Below are 19,615 nucleotides of genomic sequence, written 5' to 3' on the forward strand. Positions count from 1 at the left end.
ACAAGAATACGGATGAAATCATATTCCTATGTCAACTGGCCGGTTTGGTTTGTAGCCTAAATTGGCCTTACCAATATTCTGTAATTTTAATAGTTTTAAGAATGTATTTGGATTGAGCTAAATTTACCATCAAATCATATTCTTATACACAACATGCTCTTTCAGGCTCAGGCTAATATTATGCTTAACATGTTCTTGTAAAAAAAAGCAATTTTATAACTTTTTTAAGTTCTAATTGCAAAAAGTAGTAACATGAACTGATATACGGTTCGAAGCTTTCAGATTCAGAACTATGATTATTGGATAGCTAGATAGATGCGGTGGCGACACAGCTTTGGTAAACAACAATGTGGCAGCTACAACAGAACATTTGCATTTCAGACGATGTGAACGTTTAATGCTATTGCTTAGATATTGAGCATTCCAGAGCACAACAGAACAGATCATAGGAGTACTTATTTTTCATCTTTGAGCTAGAAATACACTACCATTTGATCCTCCTCTGTCGCAAATTGTATACCATTCCTAGCAATTGCTAAGTATATCCTCAATCTAGTAGACATCGTTGGGATTTTTTTTTCTCTCCTCCAATCCAAGATATTTTGTCTTAAAACTTCACATCTCCATTTTCGGAACTTGTAAAGTAATAATATTAAAATAGCATTGTATTTTTTATCTTTTTTTTTGAAAATTCTAGCCTCTTAGCGCTGGATGAATATTAAAAACTACGGAGCGAACTGTATAATGGAAAGACTAGAACGGCATGAAGGTCAAAAGAAGAGAAGTAAAACCGATGTGCCCAGCACACTCTTGAAGCATAGGTGAAGTTCTGTAACTCTGGTATGTCAGCTTCTTCGTATTGAGTTATGTGGTTACTTAATTGCCTTCTCATTGCTTAAAATGTCAAAGTAATTCGGTTTTTGTTCTGTCCCCTAAATCAGGATGCCCAGTATTTTACACACTGCCCAACTGAATACTTGCAATCTTGCCTATGTAACTCTGTAAGTATTCACTATTATTAATAATCTTCCTACTACACTTAGACGCATACTGTTGAAAGTTAATCTCAAATCATCTACCACAGTGACACTTTCTTTCTGTAGATCATCTCCTTTGGGATCCCTCATATGGCCTCGCAAAAGTGTGATTGGTTCAAGTCATCTTCTGCCACTGACAGAGACATGAAAATGGTACTTTCTGACGGATGCTACTGTGCCAACGCTAGACATAATTTTTGACCATAGGTTGCAAAATCTATTGTGGATCTCCTAGGAACTTGATTTCTTAGTACGTATTTTTCTTCTAATTTCTTTCCATGACAACGTGATTATTTTTTTGTTCTGTCCAATTCTGAGTATTTACATACTGCCCAACTGCATACATGGAATCCTCATATGGCCTGACAACAGGTGTGTTTGTTCAGGTAATCTTCTGCTACTGACAGCAACATAAAAATGGTACTGTCCAGTGGATGCAAGTATGCAACTTAATCTGTTCCAAGGGCTAATGTGCCAATGTGAAATGTAATTTTTTTTTGCATATTATGCCGTGAGTTCCCCTGTGACCTTAACGTCTTGATTGCAGCCTTTGCACCCCTAAAAATCCGTGTCCTGTGGTATTGTCAACGATTTTCTGTTCATTCTGTTCATCCCTTGATGTAGGAAACAAAATGCTCCTTCCGATAAGATTTTGTAGTTCAATGAACTTCAATGACTACGAATTGTTGCAAAGATAATCCAAACAAGCCACTCCTTCCCTTCATATGGTGAGTGTTCTACAGTTAGTTCCAGTTCTGTCAAACTTTTGGTAGTTATGGCAAAGTATTCATCATGGTGAAATGGTGAAAAGTACTTACATTTGTGTTGCCCACCTTGGCAGCACTGCAGCAGACAAAATATGGACAAGTGCAAGGAAGTTTTCGCCAGAACAAAGCAGTACTACAAGTCTACAATCTGGCTTGAAGTCATGGGAAGTTTTTAAGTCCAGTTTGATTCATGTTGAGTTACTACTGAAGTTGAAGCTTCCTTAAGAATCGCCAGCATGCTTCTTGTACATTAAAATGATCAGTCTTAGATGAAGCATGGGCTCTCGTTTTTCGTCATTTTCTTGTTTTGAATAATATGATGTGGAGGGCTAGATTGATCACACAAAGATTATTTTATCACTTCTGTAATTGTTCTCCAAGGATCTCTCTCAAAATAGAACAAGAGCAGGATAGCTGCTCTTGACTACTTTCAAATATGTAACTACTCTTAGCTGCTTCCAAATATGTAATTATGTACGAGCACCCATTTTCATTGCATACAAATTTATGTTAGTACTCTTTCTGTTCTTTAGATAATGGGAAAAGTTGCCGATGAGCCTAAGTACTCCTTTTCTGAATACCAGTCATATCCGAACTCAGCTCTTTTATGTCATTACTCTTTTCTCTGCGGATGCAGAATCAATACCTCTGAACTATGTTTGCTATGATCCCTCCATGGAAAATATTAAATTAAGAAAAATCTTAATACTCTATTGTGTATTGCATTGATCCTTATGAGCTGTATATATAGTGTACATAAGTTTTGGAGTAAAATGTAAGTTAGAGATGATTTAAATCTGTTCTCTTTAATATTTTGTTATATATCTCGAGGATTCTACGTTTTACCTCTAGAGTTTCTGCTCAACTCCATTATTTGTAACTGTATCTAATTATACTTCTAACATTCCTGCTCAGTCATAACATGAGCAAAGAGAATAATTACAACTGGAATCTCCGATGGACATGCCTCCACCTAGGTTGGTCCCTGCGTCTTTCTATATTGTCATCTCTTATCTCTCCCCTCTATTCCCTCCGTAGTCATGGCGGGAATATCATGAACGATAACGATAAAACGGACGTTTTTACTATAATTGTTGTTGATGATTTATTATAAATGTCTAAATGTCTATCAAGGTAGATTTCTCAGAACGCGCAAAAGACTTGCACGTCAATATATTAGCAGGAAAGAGTTTTAAAACACAACGCCTAGAGGCTTGACGGGCTTAAGGCTGAGACCCAAGCAGGTAAAAGAAAGAAAAAAACTAAACTAGACACGCGACTAAGAAAAACGCAACTCCAAAAGAGGGAGGAGGAGGCAAGACCGCTCTACTATCCTAAGAGATCACCAAAGATAGCGACACTGGCGGCTGACCAGAGTTGGCCTTCTGAAACTACAAGCTCCTTCACTGCTAAGACGGAAGACAACCTCGAGTCAAAAATCCTGTGATTTCGCTCATTCCACAAATGCCAGGAGATGAGGAGGACTAAGGAGTCAAAGCAGGACCTCAGGTGGTGAGGTAAGCTTACTCTAGACAAAGGCCACCAGTCCTGAAGGCAAGCGCCACTGCGGGGAGAGAGTGGCGTCCAGCCCGACGGCAATAGCACATGGGCTCCGTACGTGGGCTATCCTCCAGAAGCCTGAATCATGGAATACAGTGTTTATGGTGTCTCAGCAATTGGAACTGGTGGTCACGGAGTTTTTTACCCAGGACTATGGGTGGCAATCTAGATTGAGGATTTCTTCTTAGTTAGGATTTGCTCTTTTGTTAATACTTGGTTATACTTATGTCTAGTTTTTGTCGGTGTGCATCTTAGTTATGCAGAGACCGGAAGTGGTCTTCGAGTGATTGTATCACCTTGATGTAATTATATGAGATCAATAAAAGCTTCCTTTATCTTAAAAAAAGGTAGTCATTCATGTAGTAGTTGTAGTCGATCATGGTAGCTAGGGATGGCAATTTCCCTTGCGGGGGTAGGGGCAAGAGAGGGTTTACGCCCGCGGGGGCTCGGGGAGGTCTTTTAGACTTTAAAACATAGTAAATTGAAGTCCCAAAAGGTTGAAAGCCCAATAAAATCCTAAACAAACCCTAGCCGCACTCTCTCTCCCCCTCTCTCTCACTCTCACGACATGGCGAGCAGAAGGCGGCGGTGTGGCGGCCGACATCCTCACCCCTTTCTCTGACGGCGGTGAGTCCTAGTCTCTACCCCTTTCTCTCTGTCCACTGTTTCTCGGGGGCGTCAGGGCCCCGTCCGGGTCTAGAGATCTATCGGGGTCAAGGTCAGGGCTGGGGTCGTTCTTGCCCAATCCAGCCTCAACCAACCCTGTTGCCAACCAAAATATCTTATAAGCTGAAACAGAGAGAATTAGAGACTGAATTTGCTAGCGTAATTTAAGACATAAAAACATGAACCACTAATTTGAATAAACCAAAAGAAGGTGACAATTTTTTCCTCAACCCCTGAACCTAACAGAAAGGAACATTTTTTCTTCTAGAGGACGTCTAGCGTACAATATACTGTATGAACAGTATAAGTAGTATACGCGCCTACTCCATGTTGCACACCTCTGCACGGCCGCACCTCCTCCGTACCACGCGCGCTGCCGTACTTCCTCGCTCCATTGCGCCTCGCGTCACCGCTAGCCATGGTAACTCATCATGCGTAACTATTGTGTAAGACTACATGGTATCCCATTCTGGTATTTCACATGATGCATGGTATTACCAAAACACAGGTATATTTTTTTGGTATCATAGATAACACATTAAATCATTAGTTCTAAGTGATATCATATGATGCCAGCATATATCAACAGGTATCAATAAGTATCAATATATATCACTTGATCTCATACGAAAACCTGGATGATACCGTTTAGTATCAATAGGTGTCAGATGATACCAAAAGATACATAATGCTATCATCAAGTATCAACAGGGTATCTATTATGTTCTAAGTGGTATGACATGATACCAGAAGGTATCAACATGTATCAGAAAGTATCAAGGTATTAATTAATCATATAAGGATACCAGAAAACATACACCCCCAACACAAGCAAAGCTGGTCTAGCCAGCTAGCTCTAGCTAGGCATCAATGGAGAGCGAGCTAGCACAACTTCACAGTGGTGATGGCGGCAATCTCAACCTGCGGGTGCGGATGCAGGCAGAGACCCAATTTCTATAAATTCATTTAATAATCTCATCCGGAACGGAATAACGTCCTTGACTTCCAGTTTCCTTTCATACATACCCACGACAATCCCTGCATAGGAAGGTCGATAACAAACCGAGGGCGGGGGAAGCATATTATTTAAAGTTCATGGAGGAGCTGCAGCGTCCAGCGTCCTACAACTTGGTAGCACGGGTCTCCATGGTCCTGCTCGACCGCTTCCGCTGACCGTCCATCATATACCTCCGGACGCCGCCGGGGCGGGGCTTAAGTCGCGGCAGGTCCCAGCGCCGCCGCGGTGGAGAACGGCGGCGAGCCGGCGACCGGAGCGAGGCGTGGAGAATTTTTCTTGGAAAATGAGGCCGAGGCCGAGTCATTCGATGGCTCAGATGAACTACTACACGTTGAATCCAACGGCCCAGAACGCTCAACGCAACGTGGGCCTAGTTAGTAGTTAAATGGGCTCTTATTGGGCCGAGGCCCATGCTTGGTCCTTCCCCATCTTCAACTCGCTCGTCGGAGGCGAGCGACGTCCATGGCTTCGCCGGAGCTCGCCGCCAGCGACGGCAGCTACGGCTTCCACCTCCGCTCCCTCTCCGCCGCCTCCAGGGACTCCGCCGCGGCTTCCGACCCCGCCTCCGACCCCAACATCCTCGAATCCGTAAGCGAGTCTCGCTGGCTTGCGGCCCCGTCTTTCCTCGGGCCCTTTCCCTTGGTCTTCGGATCAGGGCGGCGGGGTGGTGGTGTGCTCACGTTTTGGTTTTTTTTGACTCGTGTGCCTTCGCCGGCGCGAAGGTGAGGAGGGTGTGCGAGATGTGCAAGGAGGCCAAGGGAGCCAGCGACGAGATGGTGGCGCGGGCGTTCCCGGTGATGAGCAAGCTGTTCCAGCGCTGCGCCGCCGCACCGACGCAATCCGTGGCCTCCAGTGGCGTGCTGTTACTCGTACGTTGTGCTCCGGTTCACTGATGTGAAGTTTTTCCCCATCGTGTCTGCAGATGTTGTTCTTACATGTTACTATTAGATGGATTGCGATATCATTGAAATGCTTTGGTAATTGCACGTGGAATGTTTGCATCATTAGGAATGAACTTTCTCTAATGTTAACTGTGAAGCTTATGATCCCCGTTTGACCCTATATAATCAGTCTCTGGACAGTTGCTGGTGAATATCATTTAGATTGGTTCACTTATAATGTAAAAACATTTTTAGTTGTCAGACTTGAACAATAAGTTGTCTAATAATCCATACTGTTCCTCTCTTCCCTACGCAGACCATTCTGCAGTTCTTCCTGGACTTTGGGGAGGCAGTTCTGCATGATGCTGATGGTAGCTTGAGAACCTTCTTCCGCTCTTGCTTGAGTAGGTAATATGTTTTTCTTGATGTATTTAGTATGCATTTGTTCGATTTCTTGCAGGTTAACCTCAAAATTACTTGCTATTCTTTCTTGTTGATAGGGAATTTGCAGATCCTATTGTCGCAGAGCGCACACTTGAATTCCTGATAGCGAACAAGACAAAGATACTGATCTTTTTTCCCACATTAATTCCACAGGTGTCATACCATGAAATGTTATATAGAACTAGGATTGTCAAAATATCTATATCTTGTATCAACTACCATACATTACATTGTCATTACAATTGTTTTCTAGGCTTCTGCTGGCAAGGACCAATGAATCAAGCATATTTCTTGATCTCAATCCAATTTCTTCCATTCCTTTTTTATTTTTCTGTTTTGTTCTTTTTCTAAATTAATATTTAATGATGTTAATATTTGACATTGCTTATCTAATGTTGTCTACGTGTAGTTTTTTCCATTGTTGCTGAAGCTAATTGCATCAAATGGTGAGAGGTATACCGTCTTAATTGCTCATGGACTCATCGCATAATTGCTGATGTTTTACTGACTAAATATGAAGAAGTCCATTCTACCTCTTTCCAGCAGTCCAGTTGACATATCTACCTTGGTTTTCCTTTGTTTTAGATTGGAGAGGAAGTTCTCCGAAGTGCTTCCGCTAATGATGTCGGCAGGATCTTTTCTTCCTCTCTTCCTGTCCCTTATGGATCTTCCACGTAAGCTTGCTGATTCCAGACTTTCAGGATTTTCCTCTAGCTTCTTAAGTCTGTACAAGGCTGTAAACTTTCATGATTTTAGTTGCTAGAGCCAACTTAAATCATGGTAATGTTATTAAACTCTTGATGCAATGAATACTGACATTTGGGGCACATCTCTTGCAACATGTGAGATGTGTCTACATGCTGCTCCTGAGGATGCTTATCCTGTACTATTATGATTTTCTTTACTAATTGATTTCGTCTGTTGTATTACTTATTCATGGAACAAAACAGTGCTAGTGGTAGCACTGGAAAAGGTGGAAAGAAGTTCTGGAACTCTCATTGGTAGTAGTATAGCTACTATTCAGAAGAGTGCTGCTCCTGAGGTTGATTTTCATAATGATTTTGCCTAAGAGCTGTAAATGAAATATCATTTTTATCAAAAAATAATAAGTCCGCTAAACTTTTTCTATCCTACAGATGCTACTTGCACTAATGGATGAAGCATACACTGGTTCTGCTATAGAAGATGCCAGTGGAAATGCAGGTTCTGATGATAGTGGTCCTCTAGATCTTGCTGACCCGATGTTCCTTGATCTTCTAAAAGATGAGAATGATGGTATTGCTGTAAGTAGTTCCTCCTTGAAGTATATGTTCTCTTTTCTTCACTGAATACCTTGATCTAGTCTTGTCATTTTCTGATGTTTTCCTCAGGCAAAACATTGGACATCTCCTACGATATCCTCAACCTTACAGGCAGCAGTTAACAGCCCACAATCGGACAGATTAAAACAGTCACTGAAAATGGCACCTCATTTTCTTACATTATATTTTGCAACAGCATTGTGGGATGTTAACGACTGTAGGTTGCCTATCTTGCTGAATTGCTATACATGCTGATGACCAACATATTGTTGATTTGACCTTCTACTGTTTGTCGGTTCAGCACTCCTATGCGCGCTGATTCCTGTAGTTATGTCAAGATATGCTGCAATGTTCCCTGACAAAGTATACTCTTTTGAGGTAGGTCTAGTGGGTCCATTATTTCCTCTTTTTTGCCCCTTGTGTCTAATACTGGACGTGTGGTAACTACAGTTCTATAGGAAGATCATCAGGAATGGTTTTGTCATAATGGATGCCTGGCATTCCCTATCCCAGTTTTCATGATTGAACCAAAGTGCTAAACTACATTTTTAGTGAGTAATTAAAAATCAAACTCCTCAAGGAAAAAAATTGAGGATACATCCATATATTTGGATATTCTTATTATCTATTTTCTAAAAGTAAAATTATTGATTGCTAAAGTAATCCTAAAAGTTTAAGGTTTGTGGAACATCTGCTGTAATATACATCGAAAACTGATATATACAGTCATCTAGATTGTGCTGGAAGTATCTAATGAACAAAATGAAGAAGTAAATCATGTTTTCATATTTCTTCACATCATCTGTATCTCCAGTCCAAAATGATGGTATATTTTCATATGGGGATTTATGTTTGGCTATTTTGAAAATTTTATATCACCCTTTTAACAATTTCCTTGCTATAATATTTCTGTAGGTGAGGAAAAGACTTTCAGATTTCATACTGACTGCATTCCAGCGCTCCCCTGACATCATTGCACTTCTAAAGGTGGGTATGGATATAACTATGTTGAGTTTTTTCCTTGGTGAGAGGTTTATTTTTTCTTTTCTTGTCAAGGGGGTTTGCTCTCCCCTTTGGTGTAAATATTTCCTTCTTTTAAATGGAATGAAGCACAGTTCTCCTGTGCTTTCAAGGGAAAAAAACATTTACATGCCAATTCTCTGAACAAATATGCCATGCTTGTAGCATTTTTTTTCTGAGAGTGAACATTTGTAGCACATCCTTTTATGATTCCATTAAAAATTTGCATTATAATTTGAAACCATTCTGCAGAAGCCCATTACGGACAAACTTGGGGAGGCTCATGATAATCCCGCAAAGGCAAGTATATGTTTCAACTACATTTTGATTTTATAAATTCACCAAACTGCTAATTTCTACCTGCTCTATTATCCTAGTTCTGATTATCTTGAATAACTAATTCTCTTTCCCATTTCAACTATGTTTTCTGATTGAATGTGATTTACACAGACTGAATTAGCATTGCATTTGTGTTGGGCCATTGGTGAGCATGGAGCTGGAGGGAAAAATTGTAAAGATGTAGCTCGTGAACTGTTTGAAAATTTGGAGTTGCTGTTATATGAAAACCTGGCCACTAGGTGGGTTTGGTCAAACTGGTCTTCTTTTCTCAACATACATGGCATCACTTTTGACTGACCTCTTTTTATCTCTTGCTGTGAAGTCGTTTGGGATTAAGTCAGGACACAGGATTTGATCCTATGGGTGCATCTTCTAGAAAGTCATCTCAAGCTAGGCTCCTCTGCTTTGTGGTGACTGCCATTGCAAAGCTAGCAACCTTCCATAATGAGTTGCTTCCCAGAGCTCGTGTATCATTGGCTAAGGTAGTGTCCTAAACCTTCCAGTTCAAATAATATTAAGGTTCGCTAGATTACTACCAGTGATCATTTCATTGATTGAGCTTGTTATTTGCTTTCGTGCAGGTTGCTCGTTCCCGAACCTCAGACAGGAGAGTGTGGCAACGTGCTTGTGACTATTTAGGTCTCATGAATGAACCAGCCATTTGTTTATCTGTACTGGGACCATCTACCGCACAGGGAAATGGTCCTGGTATTGTGAACTGGAGTGAAGGAGGAACAAAGATGGTAGCTCACATTCCATTCTACCTTCTAGCTGTGCAAAAGGGTAAAAACTCTTTTAGTTAGCACTTAGACTACTGATATTTAATTCTATTAATAAGTCTTATGTATGAAGAACACGTGAGTTACTCCGCAAATCAACTTTTTTTTTTTGCAGGCACACCAATTCATGATTTTTCGTTTGACGATCTCCTCCCCACGGTATGAGAACATTTTCATGAGTGCCATGGATTCATGGAATGTTTCCCAGGCAGACTCCATGTGTACCGAGGTTTTTGGTGGTCATATCATGATGAAGATCTAAGTGTGGTGCCTCTTATATATGAGTTTATTCAGTTCATTCTTCGATCTAAAGGCTAGCTGATTTGCTTTGATGTGCCTTTCCAGTTTATGGGAACTGAAACGTTTGTACCTCATTGAGTATGTCCATGTGGTGATTGTCGTATATATGTACATCTTTTGAAGTGTAAGCAGTGCTGTAAATTAAGATATCTGAACGCTGTAGATTTTATCAAGGAATCATACATCGATGAGCTGCTATATTTGGGATGCGATTGTTCAGATAAAACAATGCCCAAGGAAGTTACCTTTACAGCTCTGCAGCTTTTGAGTTGATATACTACGGCTCTTTTCAGCTTATATTAATATAATTTGAATTATATAAATAATTTAAAACAAACGGTTAAACTATTATGAAATCTTATTATACTATTGCCCGTATACTATTGCCCCCGTCCTATAATATAAGTAGGGCTGGGCAATCGGTCATTGCGGTTTATTCGGTTCGATCTATTCGGTTTTTTAATATTTTGGGTTTTGAATATTGAAAACCGAAATTTACACTACAAAATTATTACCGAACCTAAATAACCAAATTATTTCGGTTATCGGTTAAAAACCGAAATTATTAACAGAAGATTAATCATTAAGTTTCACCGATAAAATGACAACAATAAGTTCAATACCATGTATAGTAGATTGATAGCTATAGATTCACGGAAGGAGACCAAGGAGTGGAGGCTGCATCGCATATTCACACTTGTCTATGGATTATTCTAGGCTGAAACTTATATAATACAGACCAGTGAGGTGTTAGTTCGGTTAATTTGGTTATTTCGGTCTTGTAAAAATAAAAACCGATTTAAAAACCGAAAACCGAACTAATAAATTTTCAAAACCAATTTAAAAACCGAAATAACCGCATAAGTTGGTTTTTTCGGTTTGGTTTCGGTTATCATATTCGGTTTTCGATGAATTTGCCCAGCCCTAAATATAAGGGATTCTTGGGATAAATCTAGACATGAAAAATCTTTTACATTATGGGTGGTTCTTTTAAGAGTGTTTTTCTTTCATATTATTGGATAATGTCCAATTAAACACCCACTTCCTTGGATTTACAATAATTACACACCTTTTCATTAGTTACATACTTGACTTATACTACCTCAGTTTTATAATATAAGATTTTTCAATATTGTCTATATTCGTATAAATGCTAATGACTATATATGTATGTGTGTATATACATACAAATAATAGAAATTAATCAATAAATGAATCTGAGCATAGCTAAATATTCCTACCCTATAAAATGAAAGAAGTAATATCTAACTCAATAATCTAGATTAGATTATAGTAATCCTATGTACAATAGGGGTTTAGATTACGAATTCGGTTCCGTGACGTCGTGTGTGTCCATGTAGATGGATGTTTTGCTAATTTACCAACGAGCCTCTCTTTGTTTTGACTTATAACTAACTAATAAGCCAAGCCTATAGCTAATTTTGCTATTTCAAATTTACTATCATGCATTGAGTAAGTACTTCTATACTAAAATTTACACTTAAAATTTAAGTATCTCAAAGCACAAGTATTTACCACCTCCAAATTTTATAAGAGAAAATGTGTACCCGCCGACATATGGTTATATTGCTCTAAGCCTAAACTTTCGAAGTGGTTTTTCATTAGCCTTTTGAAATCCATAAGGCACTCATATTAAGCCAAAAAGTTCTTTTTTAAGCACTTCTATATATATCTCCCCGTCCCAAAATAATTGTAGTTATGTTAAAAAAAATATTGTTTGTGCTGATGTCCCTTACAAGTTACAATGATGTATAGTTAGGACTTAGGAGTGAGCATATAGTTCGAGTAGGATGGAGAGAATTTTAAATATAAACTGGATGATATAACTTGTATTACTTTACAGCAACAAGCTTTTCGGGGCACGAAGGAAGTCAGAAAATAAATAAAAATAAATAATAAAACTTCAGCTGGGAACTAAGAAATTAAAATGCATTCATTGAAGAAGCAAGGAGAACTAATAATTAACAAGCACATCACACAAATTTTGGAGTTAAACACATGAGAGCACTACAAGTATAAGACAGGACACACATGAACAGATCTCTATTCTGCAACTCCTACAAACTAGCTAGGTACTCGGAAGAAAGTCTGAACAACAGCAAGAACGACACAAACTACAGATCAAATTACGGTTTTACTTTTACTCGACAGAAAACCTGAATTCATAGGTAGCAGCATCCGAGAGGCGAACATGAAGAGGAAGTCAATACCCGAACCAACCGCCCTTGCGTAGTGGTGACACATTTTCTTCAGCATTTTGCAAGAACTGAACTGAATCACTTGTTGATAAAATTTTCCCGAATTTGCGGAAACCTAGCGAAAAATAATCCAAACTATATATGGGCACCACATGGCAAGGAGAGTCTGAGGTGCGTTCTTGACTTCCCACTGATGAAAGCTCCAAAATTTTGCTGCTCCTGCAAAAAAGATGATAAAATTCGTTAGAATTCATCAGATTAAAAATTATCGAGATCAATTCCACATTGATGCATTCTTGCACGCTCAAACATATATTGAAGTGATCTGACAGTACCTCAATTTAAAGCACAAGAAGCCTGGAATGATTCAAGATGCTACTGCGGATTGCTCTCGCCGGAGACGGCCGCCTTGATGCGCTCCACCGTGCAGGCGATGAGGCTGTTCACCGTCGCCACCGACCCCAGAGAGAGCTTCGCCGTGGGGACCGAGTCGACCAGTATCTGGAACGCCACCGTCAGGAGGGACCCGCCGGAGCCGACGACGCCGCCGCCGCCGTCGGCGCCCTGAAGACCGCCGCCGTGCGCCGGCCCGTCGGGCAGGATCGCGAAGCCCGACGGCAGGAGCGCGACGTAGTCCGGGTCGCCGCCGTTGAGCACGACGTTCATCGCCACCACGTCCACCGGCGCGTAGATGACGTAGGACCCCGACGCGTCGGTGCAGCTCTCCTGCAGGATCAGCATGTTGCTCTGGTTCGAGTTCGAGCTCTGCGTTTGCACAAAGTCAATTACGATGTGATCCATTATCGCATGCAACATGCATGTTGATCAGCTGAGAGCTGCAAACTTACGTTGACGCGAAGAAGTGAGACGCAGTTGCCCTGATCCCGGCCATTGGCGATATGAGCCATCTCTTGAACGATGCCGCCATTGGAGAGAATGTCCCACTGCGAAACGGCATCAATTAGTTCATCAAAATCAATTAGTGTTTTCTATATCATCTGAGACATGATGATCTCATCGATGAGCAGGTTAATTAATTAGTTACCTCGCTGCGAGAGGATTCGTCGCGGAGGAAGTCGAAGACGCGCTTGGGAGGGACGGGGAGCCAGAAGGAGGTGGCGGCGTTGAGGACGATGCCGGGCGGCCGGCCGGGGTCGTCGACGCTCTTCCTCGTCATGACGCGGACGTCCTCGGCGCCGCTGCCGGACAGCGTCGTCCACTGGTGCGCCACCGACGCCGTCACGCCGCCGCAGAAGCTCATCACCATCCTCTCCGCCAGCTTCAGCATGCTCTTCCTCCCCTCCGCGCTCGTGATCACTGCACACCACGTCCAAAAATTAGCTAGCGATCGATCGACTGACAGAACAGCTCATGCATATATCTGAATTTCGTTTTGGATCAAACTGAAAGCTAGCTGCGAGCCTTGATTGATTACCGCCGATGTCGCTGGTGGGGATGTTGCTGGCCATGACGCTGGCGAGGCGCTCGCACTGCCGGTCCAGCGTGCCGACCCACCGCCGCGCGCCGAACGCCAGCCCGGAGTTCACCAGCAGCTTGTAGATGTTGTGCACCGACCTGTCGTCCACCTCCACGTGCTCCACCCACGTCACCTGACATATAGCCATGCACATATATATATTCAGCATCTTCAGATTGAGTTCAGAATTGCAGATGCAGCTAGCACACAGCAATGCATCAGATTGAATTCTGAATTTTGGAGATGGTACGGGGAAGGGAAGATTTGTGATTTGGTAGCTGGATGATGCATGGTCACCTTGGAGTAGCCGTTGGGCATTTCTTGGATGAGGCAGCCAGACGGCCTGCGGCGACATTTGAGGACAGGGCTAGGGCGCAGGCTTTCGAGTGAGACGTCGACGACGGCCCAGGTGCCATCTGAATTCTGCTTGCAGTACCTGACGAAGTAGCTCTCCCTGGTTGGCACCAGCGGCGAGGGCACCTGAAACTCTACTGACATCTGCAGAAACAGGCCGAAACCAACACAAATATGTCCCATTTCAGTCAGGAACATATGCACAAATCGAATTACTTCCTCCGATTTTTTTTAATTTATGTCGTTGATTTATTATTTACATTTGATCATTTGTCTTACTCAAAAATTTTATCCAGATATACAAAAATTTATAGATCATGATTAAAGTTACTTTATTAATAAATCAAATCATAACAAAATAAATAATAATTACATAATTTTTGAATATGACGAAGGGTAAGTGTAGATTAAAAAGTCAACGACGTCAATTAAAACTACGGCCAGAGTACATTGTTTGGCAGAAGTGCGGAATATGCCACAGAATTCAGAAAATTCAGAGATGATGCGAAATTTGAGCCAGGCATGAGCATACCACTTGCAGTGCACCGTTGTAGTTCCCTGCGACGCCGGTGGAGAGCACCTCCAGCGTGGCTGCCCTCGACACGATGTTCGAGAACACGGCCGCATATTGATTCTACAAATTATAATCAAAATACGAACGAAATTTAGAGCAATCAAACAGGATCCACCAAACCTATGAATTCGGACAAACGCAGCCATGCGTGATCGCTATGCAGCTTACGGCGTCCATGAGGATCTCGACGAGGTTGGCGTGCGTCATGATGACGACGGCGCTGTCGCGTGACGCCTCGGACCGGAGGCCGTACTGCTTGGGGCCGAGGCCGCGCGGGAACATGCGCGCGTACTCCTCCTCGTTGAGCGTCTCCAACGCCGCCGGCGCGTCCAGCGCCGGCGCCGCCGCGCTCCAGAGCGGCTCCTCCAGCTGCGCCATGCGGACCAGCTCCTCCATCGCCGCCACGGCCAGCTCCACGATCATCGGCTTGTCCACCTCCGACTGCACCCCGCGCAGGAGCTCCCCGGCGCTGGCGCCGCCGCCGAACATGTCCCCAGGCACCACCCCGCCGTACGGCGCCATGGGGAGGTCCAGCGGCGCCGCCCGCGACGCCGCCGCCGCCAGTGGGTTCGACAGCACCGGGAACGGCACCATCGGCTTGCCCACGTACTTCGCCGCGATCGCCGATATCCTGTCGATCTGACGAACACCCGAGCACACGACAGGACATGAGGTCCAGTCCAATTCGATGCAATGGCGCCGCCGGCGGCCATGATCGGTCAGCGAATTACCTCTTCCCGGAGGCGGGCGTTCTCGATGCGGAGGTGATGCTCGTCGAAGGACATCTCGCCGAGGGCGGCGGGGCCGCCGCAGTTGGGGCAGGAGGCGCTGCTCAGGGCCTCCTTGTACCGCATGTTCTCGGCGCGGAGCTTCTCGTTCTCCGACCTCAGCTGCGAGTTCTCATGCCTCTCGTGCTGGTTCTGCATTCCAACATCAAATCACACCATTACAAGCTAAAAAATTTCACAATCTATTCAACTCATCATCACATTAACAGTTTTACACACACGATTAGTTGTGTGTTCGATCGTGCAAGCTGTTCATGCTCGTGCACACGTAAGCGTCGCGAGCTAGGTGGCAGCAGCGCACTGTACCCGTATACTACAGCTAGGTCAGCTAGGCAGGAGGGGTTTGACTATGGAGGACAGACGACGCGTCGCCGCCTGCCACATTTGGCAGTGTGCATGCAGAAGCGGACATGGGGGTGCGTGGGCAAGCTTTGTCCAGTTATAGTAATACGCCATGAATGCGTCCTGCAGGAGCTAGGTCAGAGGCTTAAATGAAGTGGTTGCGACGACGACGAAGATGGCGACGCGCTCTTTCTCAAGCTCAGCTCGAGCTCGCCTTCTTTCCGGCCGAAATTTTCTCAACCAGAATGCATCGCAGACGCGCCCTGATTACAAGTAGTACTACTCGTCTACTACTGCTACTGCATGCAGTTGAGAGAAACATGAAACTGATGAACAAACCAACAATGATTTGGGTGATTAATCAGGTTTTCACCTTCATTTGGGTGCGCTTGTTCTGGAACCAGAACTTGACTTGGAGAGGCTCCAGGCCCAGCTCCCGGCTCAGCTCCTTGCGCTGCTTGTCGTCTGGGTGTGGGCATTCCTTGAAGAATCTGATCAAATCACAGATTTTCACGAAAAAACACGAGATTTTGTGAGTGGTCAGTTAGCTGTGTACGTAAATAAATTAAAGGGAAAAAAAATGAAGTTCAGTTTCAGTTGGGTGTGTGAATGCAATACTCGTACTATGTTCTTCAATGCTTCGTCTTCCGTTTTGTTTGGGGGAAGTGCAAAAGAACAAAAACTGTTTTGATCGATGAATCAACTTGTGCAAATCGTCCAGGGGAAATGAACGGGCAAGAGAAATCAATTTGACTTCTATACGCAAGCTTACATCAGTACATGAGAAATAAAAGACAGTAACCAGCTGTTTTATTTGTACTCGTCTCCTCATTCAATTTCAGTAGACTAACGCTACTGCATTTCATGCGTAATTTTCTGAATTAGACATGAATAGCATTCCATAAACAATTAAACAAATCGTTTCAATTGTCTAAAAACATTCCAAGAACAGCTCTCCGGTGCAAAATCAAACATTTATGCCATTTCATGTGCAAGAAAGCAAGTATATAGATATGAAGAATCAAGAATGGTAAGTGTATTACGCTTCCATTTCCTGGATCTGGTGCTGGGTGTGGCGGTGATAGCGCTTCTTGCGCGGCCGCTGGTTGGGGTCCTGGTCGTCGACGGAGACGCCGTCGACGTTCTCGCTGCCGGACTTGCTCTCGAACTCATCGCCTCCGAGCGGGTCCGACGCCCGGCTGCGGATCATGTTGTCGCCGCTCTCTGCCGTCGTCGCCGGGATCTGGTCCAGGAGATGCTGCTGCTGCTGGAAAGCTTGCTGGAACTGGTGATTATCCAGCAAGTTTGGCTGCAGAGAGTTAATTAAGGATTAGTGTGTGCTACTACATAAAGAGCAAACTACTAATTTGGTACCACAGATTACGCCTTTACTTACAGTAGTAGTACCTATTTGTTCCGTGCGTTTCATACATCACTTATGCATTAAATATATACTAGACAAATTACGGGGAGAAGTTTAAAGTTCCTGGAAAATGATATATGCACAAAGCATATGTATAAGTTTGCCATTTCTGCGAGCAAAATAAATCTGATGTGTTCATAGCTCACACAAACACCCCCAAAATGTAATTTGGTTTTTCCGGCGAAAAAAAATGTAATTTGTTGATAAAATGGAAAGGGTGGTTTCAAATCAGGGAGGGATGAGGGGAGACAAGTGAAGCAACTTTTTCTCTCTTAATTCCTTTTGGTTTATGAAGAAGATGTGAAAGCAAGCTTGCAAGAGGAATAAGAAAGAAAAAAGTTAGATAGCTTAGTTTCTTCTTCATGAGTGCCACAAAGACACAAGAAGCTTGGAAGAACAGGGAAGGAAGCAACAGCAAACCTGTTGATAATCTGCATGTTTCTCTCTCAATATGTGCGCAAGATCAACAACTTGGAAAATCCCCCTCCTCTCCATTGTTTCTATCGCTCTATCAGCTGGCCTGTTCATCTGCTCCCCTTATATAGGAGTAGAGGAGTAGGCCAAGTCTTAAAGGAAGGGGGGCTCATGTACTCTGAATCTTATGACCTAATCTATGTGTGAACAGCAAAACCTTTCTCTCTCCCCCTCTCTAGTGCCCTTTAATTTCTCTCTCCACACCCCTGAAACTTCTCATTTTCCAAGAAAGAGTTACTAATTAAAACAAGAATACATATATATTGTTTTCCTTCTTCTAGCTTTTCACCTCAAATAACAACTCAAATCGAAACAAGAAAATTATTGAGAGAAAACACACAGAAGGTAAAAAATCATCAACATAAAAACTGTGCAAAAAAAGTTTAGGAGTTTCCAAGGAAAACGAACAGAAAGCAAGCGAGCCCTTGAGATTTCTTTCCAGCTCAAAATTTCTGACAGAGAATTACCTGACTGAGTGACAGTGCCGATGAGGATCCGTACGCTGCGCTGTTCCGGCCGATCATCGACGGCATGTGCCTCGCCGGGATCATCATTATACTCCTATAACTCAAACCCTAATTCTTGGCTCGCCACTCCTTTCATTTCTACTCATGGATGATACGCGTGTAAGTGTATCCAAGAACCAAACAACACACTACACACACACAAGTGCTAGCTAGCCCTATATATTGCAGAGATAGATATGTGTATATCTTGCTTGCCAAGCAACGCAACGCAAGTAGAAACAGATCCAGGACAAGCTAGCCCAACGAACCTTGCTGCAGGCAGAGACAACCAGTGAGATCTAAGGCGGCAAGAACTATATGCAAATATAGAACTCGCCTGTCTGCTATGCTAGCTACCTGCAGAAAAACTCTCTCGAAAAGATGGTGTTTCACTGGGTGCAACAAACTTCAAGGTTCAGAGGGCTAGCAAGAGCTAGAAGAGAAGGAGAAATCTTGATCAGGCAGCCATGGGAGGAGGAGGAAGAAGAAGAGGAGGAGGAGGAGGTGAAGAAAAGGGGAACACAGGTGGAAGAGAATGTGGAGAGGGGGCGAAGGAGTTATTGCCGCGGAGTGTTGAGAGGGTGCAATCGCATTTATGGAGAAGGCGTAGTGTAATTGCTAGGGGAGAGAAAGAGATACAAGAGAGAGAGAGAGAGGGGTAGTGCATGGTTTCAATTTTGATTTTAGTTTTTTTTCTCTCCATAGAGGATTTGTATGGAGAAATTAAAGTGTTCTTTTTTGACTTAGGCCTTGTTTAGATTGAAAAATATTTTGCAAAAATATCACATCAAACTTTTAGACACATATTTGAAAAATTAAATATAGTCTAATTACAAAATAAATTTCAGATTCCGTCTAGACACCGTGAGACGGATCTTTTGAGTCTAATTAATCCGTCATTAGCACATGTTGGTTACTGTAGCACCTATGGTTAATCACGTCATAATTAGTCTCAAAACATTCATCTCACGATTTCCCACATAACTGTATAATTAGTTTTAATATTCATGTATATTTAATGCTTCATTTAGATGTCTAAAGATTCGATGTGATGTTTTTGGGAAAAAAGTTTTTGAAAACTAAACAGGGCCTTAATTAACACAAACGATGTCAAATTGACATGTAATAGTGTAGTACAACATTGGATTTTTGGGGTGCACTTGGAGCCTGCAAGGACGCAAGATAACGACATTTTTATACATGTCATAAAACATTTAATTCCAGGTAGATGTATGCTTATTTGTTATTATTTCTGTACCAAATTGCCACCTTTTTTTGTTTATCTGACCATGAAATTGTTTGGCAGTCGTGTACGAAGATATAAACGGTACATGAATAGTTCTTTG

At 42.6% G+C, this 19,615-nt stretch overlaps 2 protein-coding genes and 1 long non-coding RNA gene across 5 annotated transcripts; 2 read left to right on the plus strand and 1 right to left on the minus strand.

The window, feature by feature from the left end:
* Positions 1 to 1,429: 1,429 nt before the first annotated feature.
* On the plus strand, positions 1,430 to 2,292 carry LOC107304106. Its single transcript, XR_001550103.2, has 3 exons — positions 1,430 to 1,523; positions 1,662 to 1,765; positions 1,879 to 2,292. It is a non-coding gene; the product is annotated as an uncharacterized LOC107304106 (long non-coding RNA).
* Positions 2,293 to 5,475: 3,183 nt separating this feature from the next.
* On the plus strand, positions 5,476 to 10,331 carry LOC102713621. Its single transcript, XM_006652795.3, has 16 exons — positions 5,476 to 5,636; positions 5,771 to 5,917; positions 6,246 to 6,337; positions 6,430 to 6,526; positions 6,783 to 6,826; positions 6,959 to 7,047; positions 7,324 to 7,415; positions 7,510 to 7,656; positions 7,744 to 7,891; positions 7,976 to 8,052; positions 8,590 to 8,661; positions 8,947 to 8,994; positions 9,145 to 9,272; positions 9,356 to 9,515; positions 9,615 to 9,816; positions 9,928 to 10,331. The coding sequence occupies exons 1-16, from the start codon at positions 5,511 to 5,513 to the stop codon at positions 9,975 to 9,977; spliced, it is 1,719 nt and encodes a 572-aa protein (XP_006652858.2). The 5' UTR covers positions 5,476 to 5,510; the 3' UTR covers positions 9,978 to 10,331.
* Positions 10,332 to 12,043: 1,712 nt separating this feature from the next.
* Positions 12,044 to 18,792, minus strand: LOC102713897 (homeobox-leucine zipper protein ROC2). Of its 3 annotated transcripts, none has more exons than XM_040523361.1 (12): positions 18,231 to 18,792; positions 16,910 to 17,175; positions 16,240 to 16,357; positions 15,468 to 15,656; positions 14,905 to 15,375; positions 14,695 to 14,796; positions 14,106 to 14,306; positions 13,767 to 13,941; positions 13,377 to 13,648; positions 13,180 to 13,275; positions 12,667 to 13,096; positions 12,044 to 12,550 (listed from the first exon to the last, which is right to left on the minus strand). In XM_040523361.1, exons 1-11 carry the CDS (start codon positions 18,315 to 18,317, stop codon positions 12,707 to 12,709), a joined length of 2,367 nt encoding a protein of 788 aa, XP_040379295.1. In that variant the 5' UTR covers positions 18,318 to 18,792; the 3' UTR covers positions 12,044 to 12,550; positions 12,667 to 12,706. The 3 variants fall into 3 exon arrangements, with proteins under 3 accessions (XP_040379295.1, XP_040379294.1, XP_040379296.1); XM_040523360.1 differs by lacking the exon at positions 18,231 to 18,792 and adding an exon at positions 17,710 to 18,010; XM_040523362.1 differs by lacking the exons at positions 16,910 to 17,175; positions 18,231 to 18,792 and adding an exon at positions 16,485 to 16,887.
* Between the last annotated feature and the right edge of the window lie 823 nt (positions 18,793 to 19,615).

The sequence above is a fragment of the Oryza brachyantha genome, chromosome 4, assembly GCF_000231095.2.
Source record: "Oryza brachyantha chromosome 4, ObraRS2, whole genome shotgun sequence".
Lineage (NCBI taxonomy): Eukaryota > Viridiplantae > Streptophyta > Magnoliopsida > Poales > Poaceae > Oryza > Oryza brachyantha.

What these genes read in the sequence shown, in the direction of transcription:
- LOC102713621 (XM_006652795.3), top strand. Translation starts at nt 5,511, where the DNA reads ATGGCTTCGCCGGAGCTCGCCGCCAGCGACGGCAGCTACGGCTTCCAC. An exon ending in ACATCATTGCACTTCTAAAG is followed by an intron (nt 8,662 to 8,946) that starts GTGGGTATGGAT and finishes ACCATTCTGCAG; the next exon opens with AAGCCCATTACGGACAAACT. An exon ending in CTCGTGTATCATTGGCTAAG is followed by an intron (nt 9,516 to 9,614) that starts GTAGTGTCCTAA and finishes GCTTTCGTGCAG; the next exon opens with GTTGCTCGTTCCCGAACCTC.
- LOC102713897 (XM_040523360.1), bottom strand. Translation starts at nt 17,817, where the DNA reads ATGAACAGGCCAGCTGATAGAGCGATAGAAACAATGGAGAGGAGGGGG. An exon ending in CAGATCCAGGAAATGGAAGC is followed by an intron (nt 16,358 to 16,909) that starts GTAATACACTTA and finishes TGATTTGATCAG; the next exon opens with ATTCTTCAAGGAATGCCCAC. An exon ending in ACGCCCGCCTCCGGGAAGAG is followed by an intron (nt 15,376 to 15,467) that starts GTAATTCGCTGA and finishes GGTGTTCGTCAG; the next exon opens with ATCGACAGGATATCGGCGAT.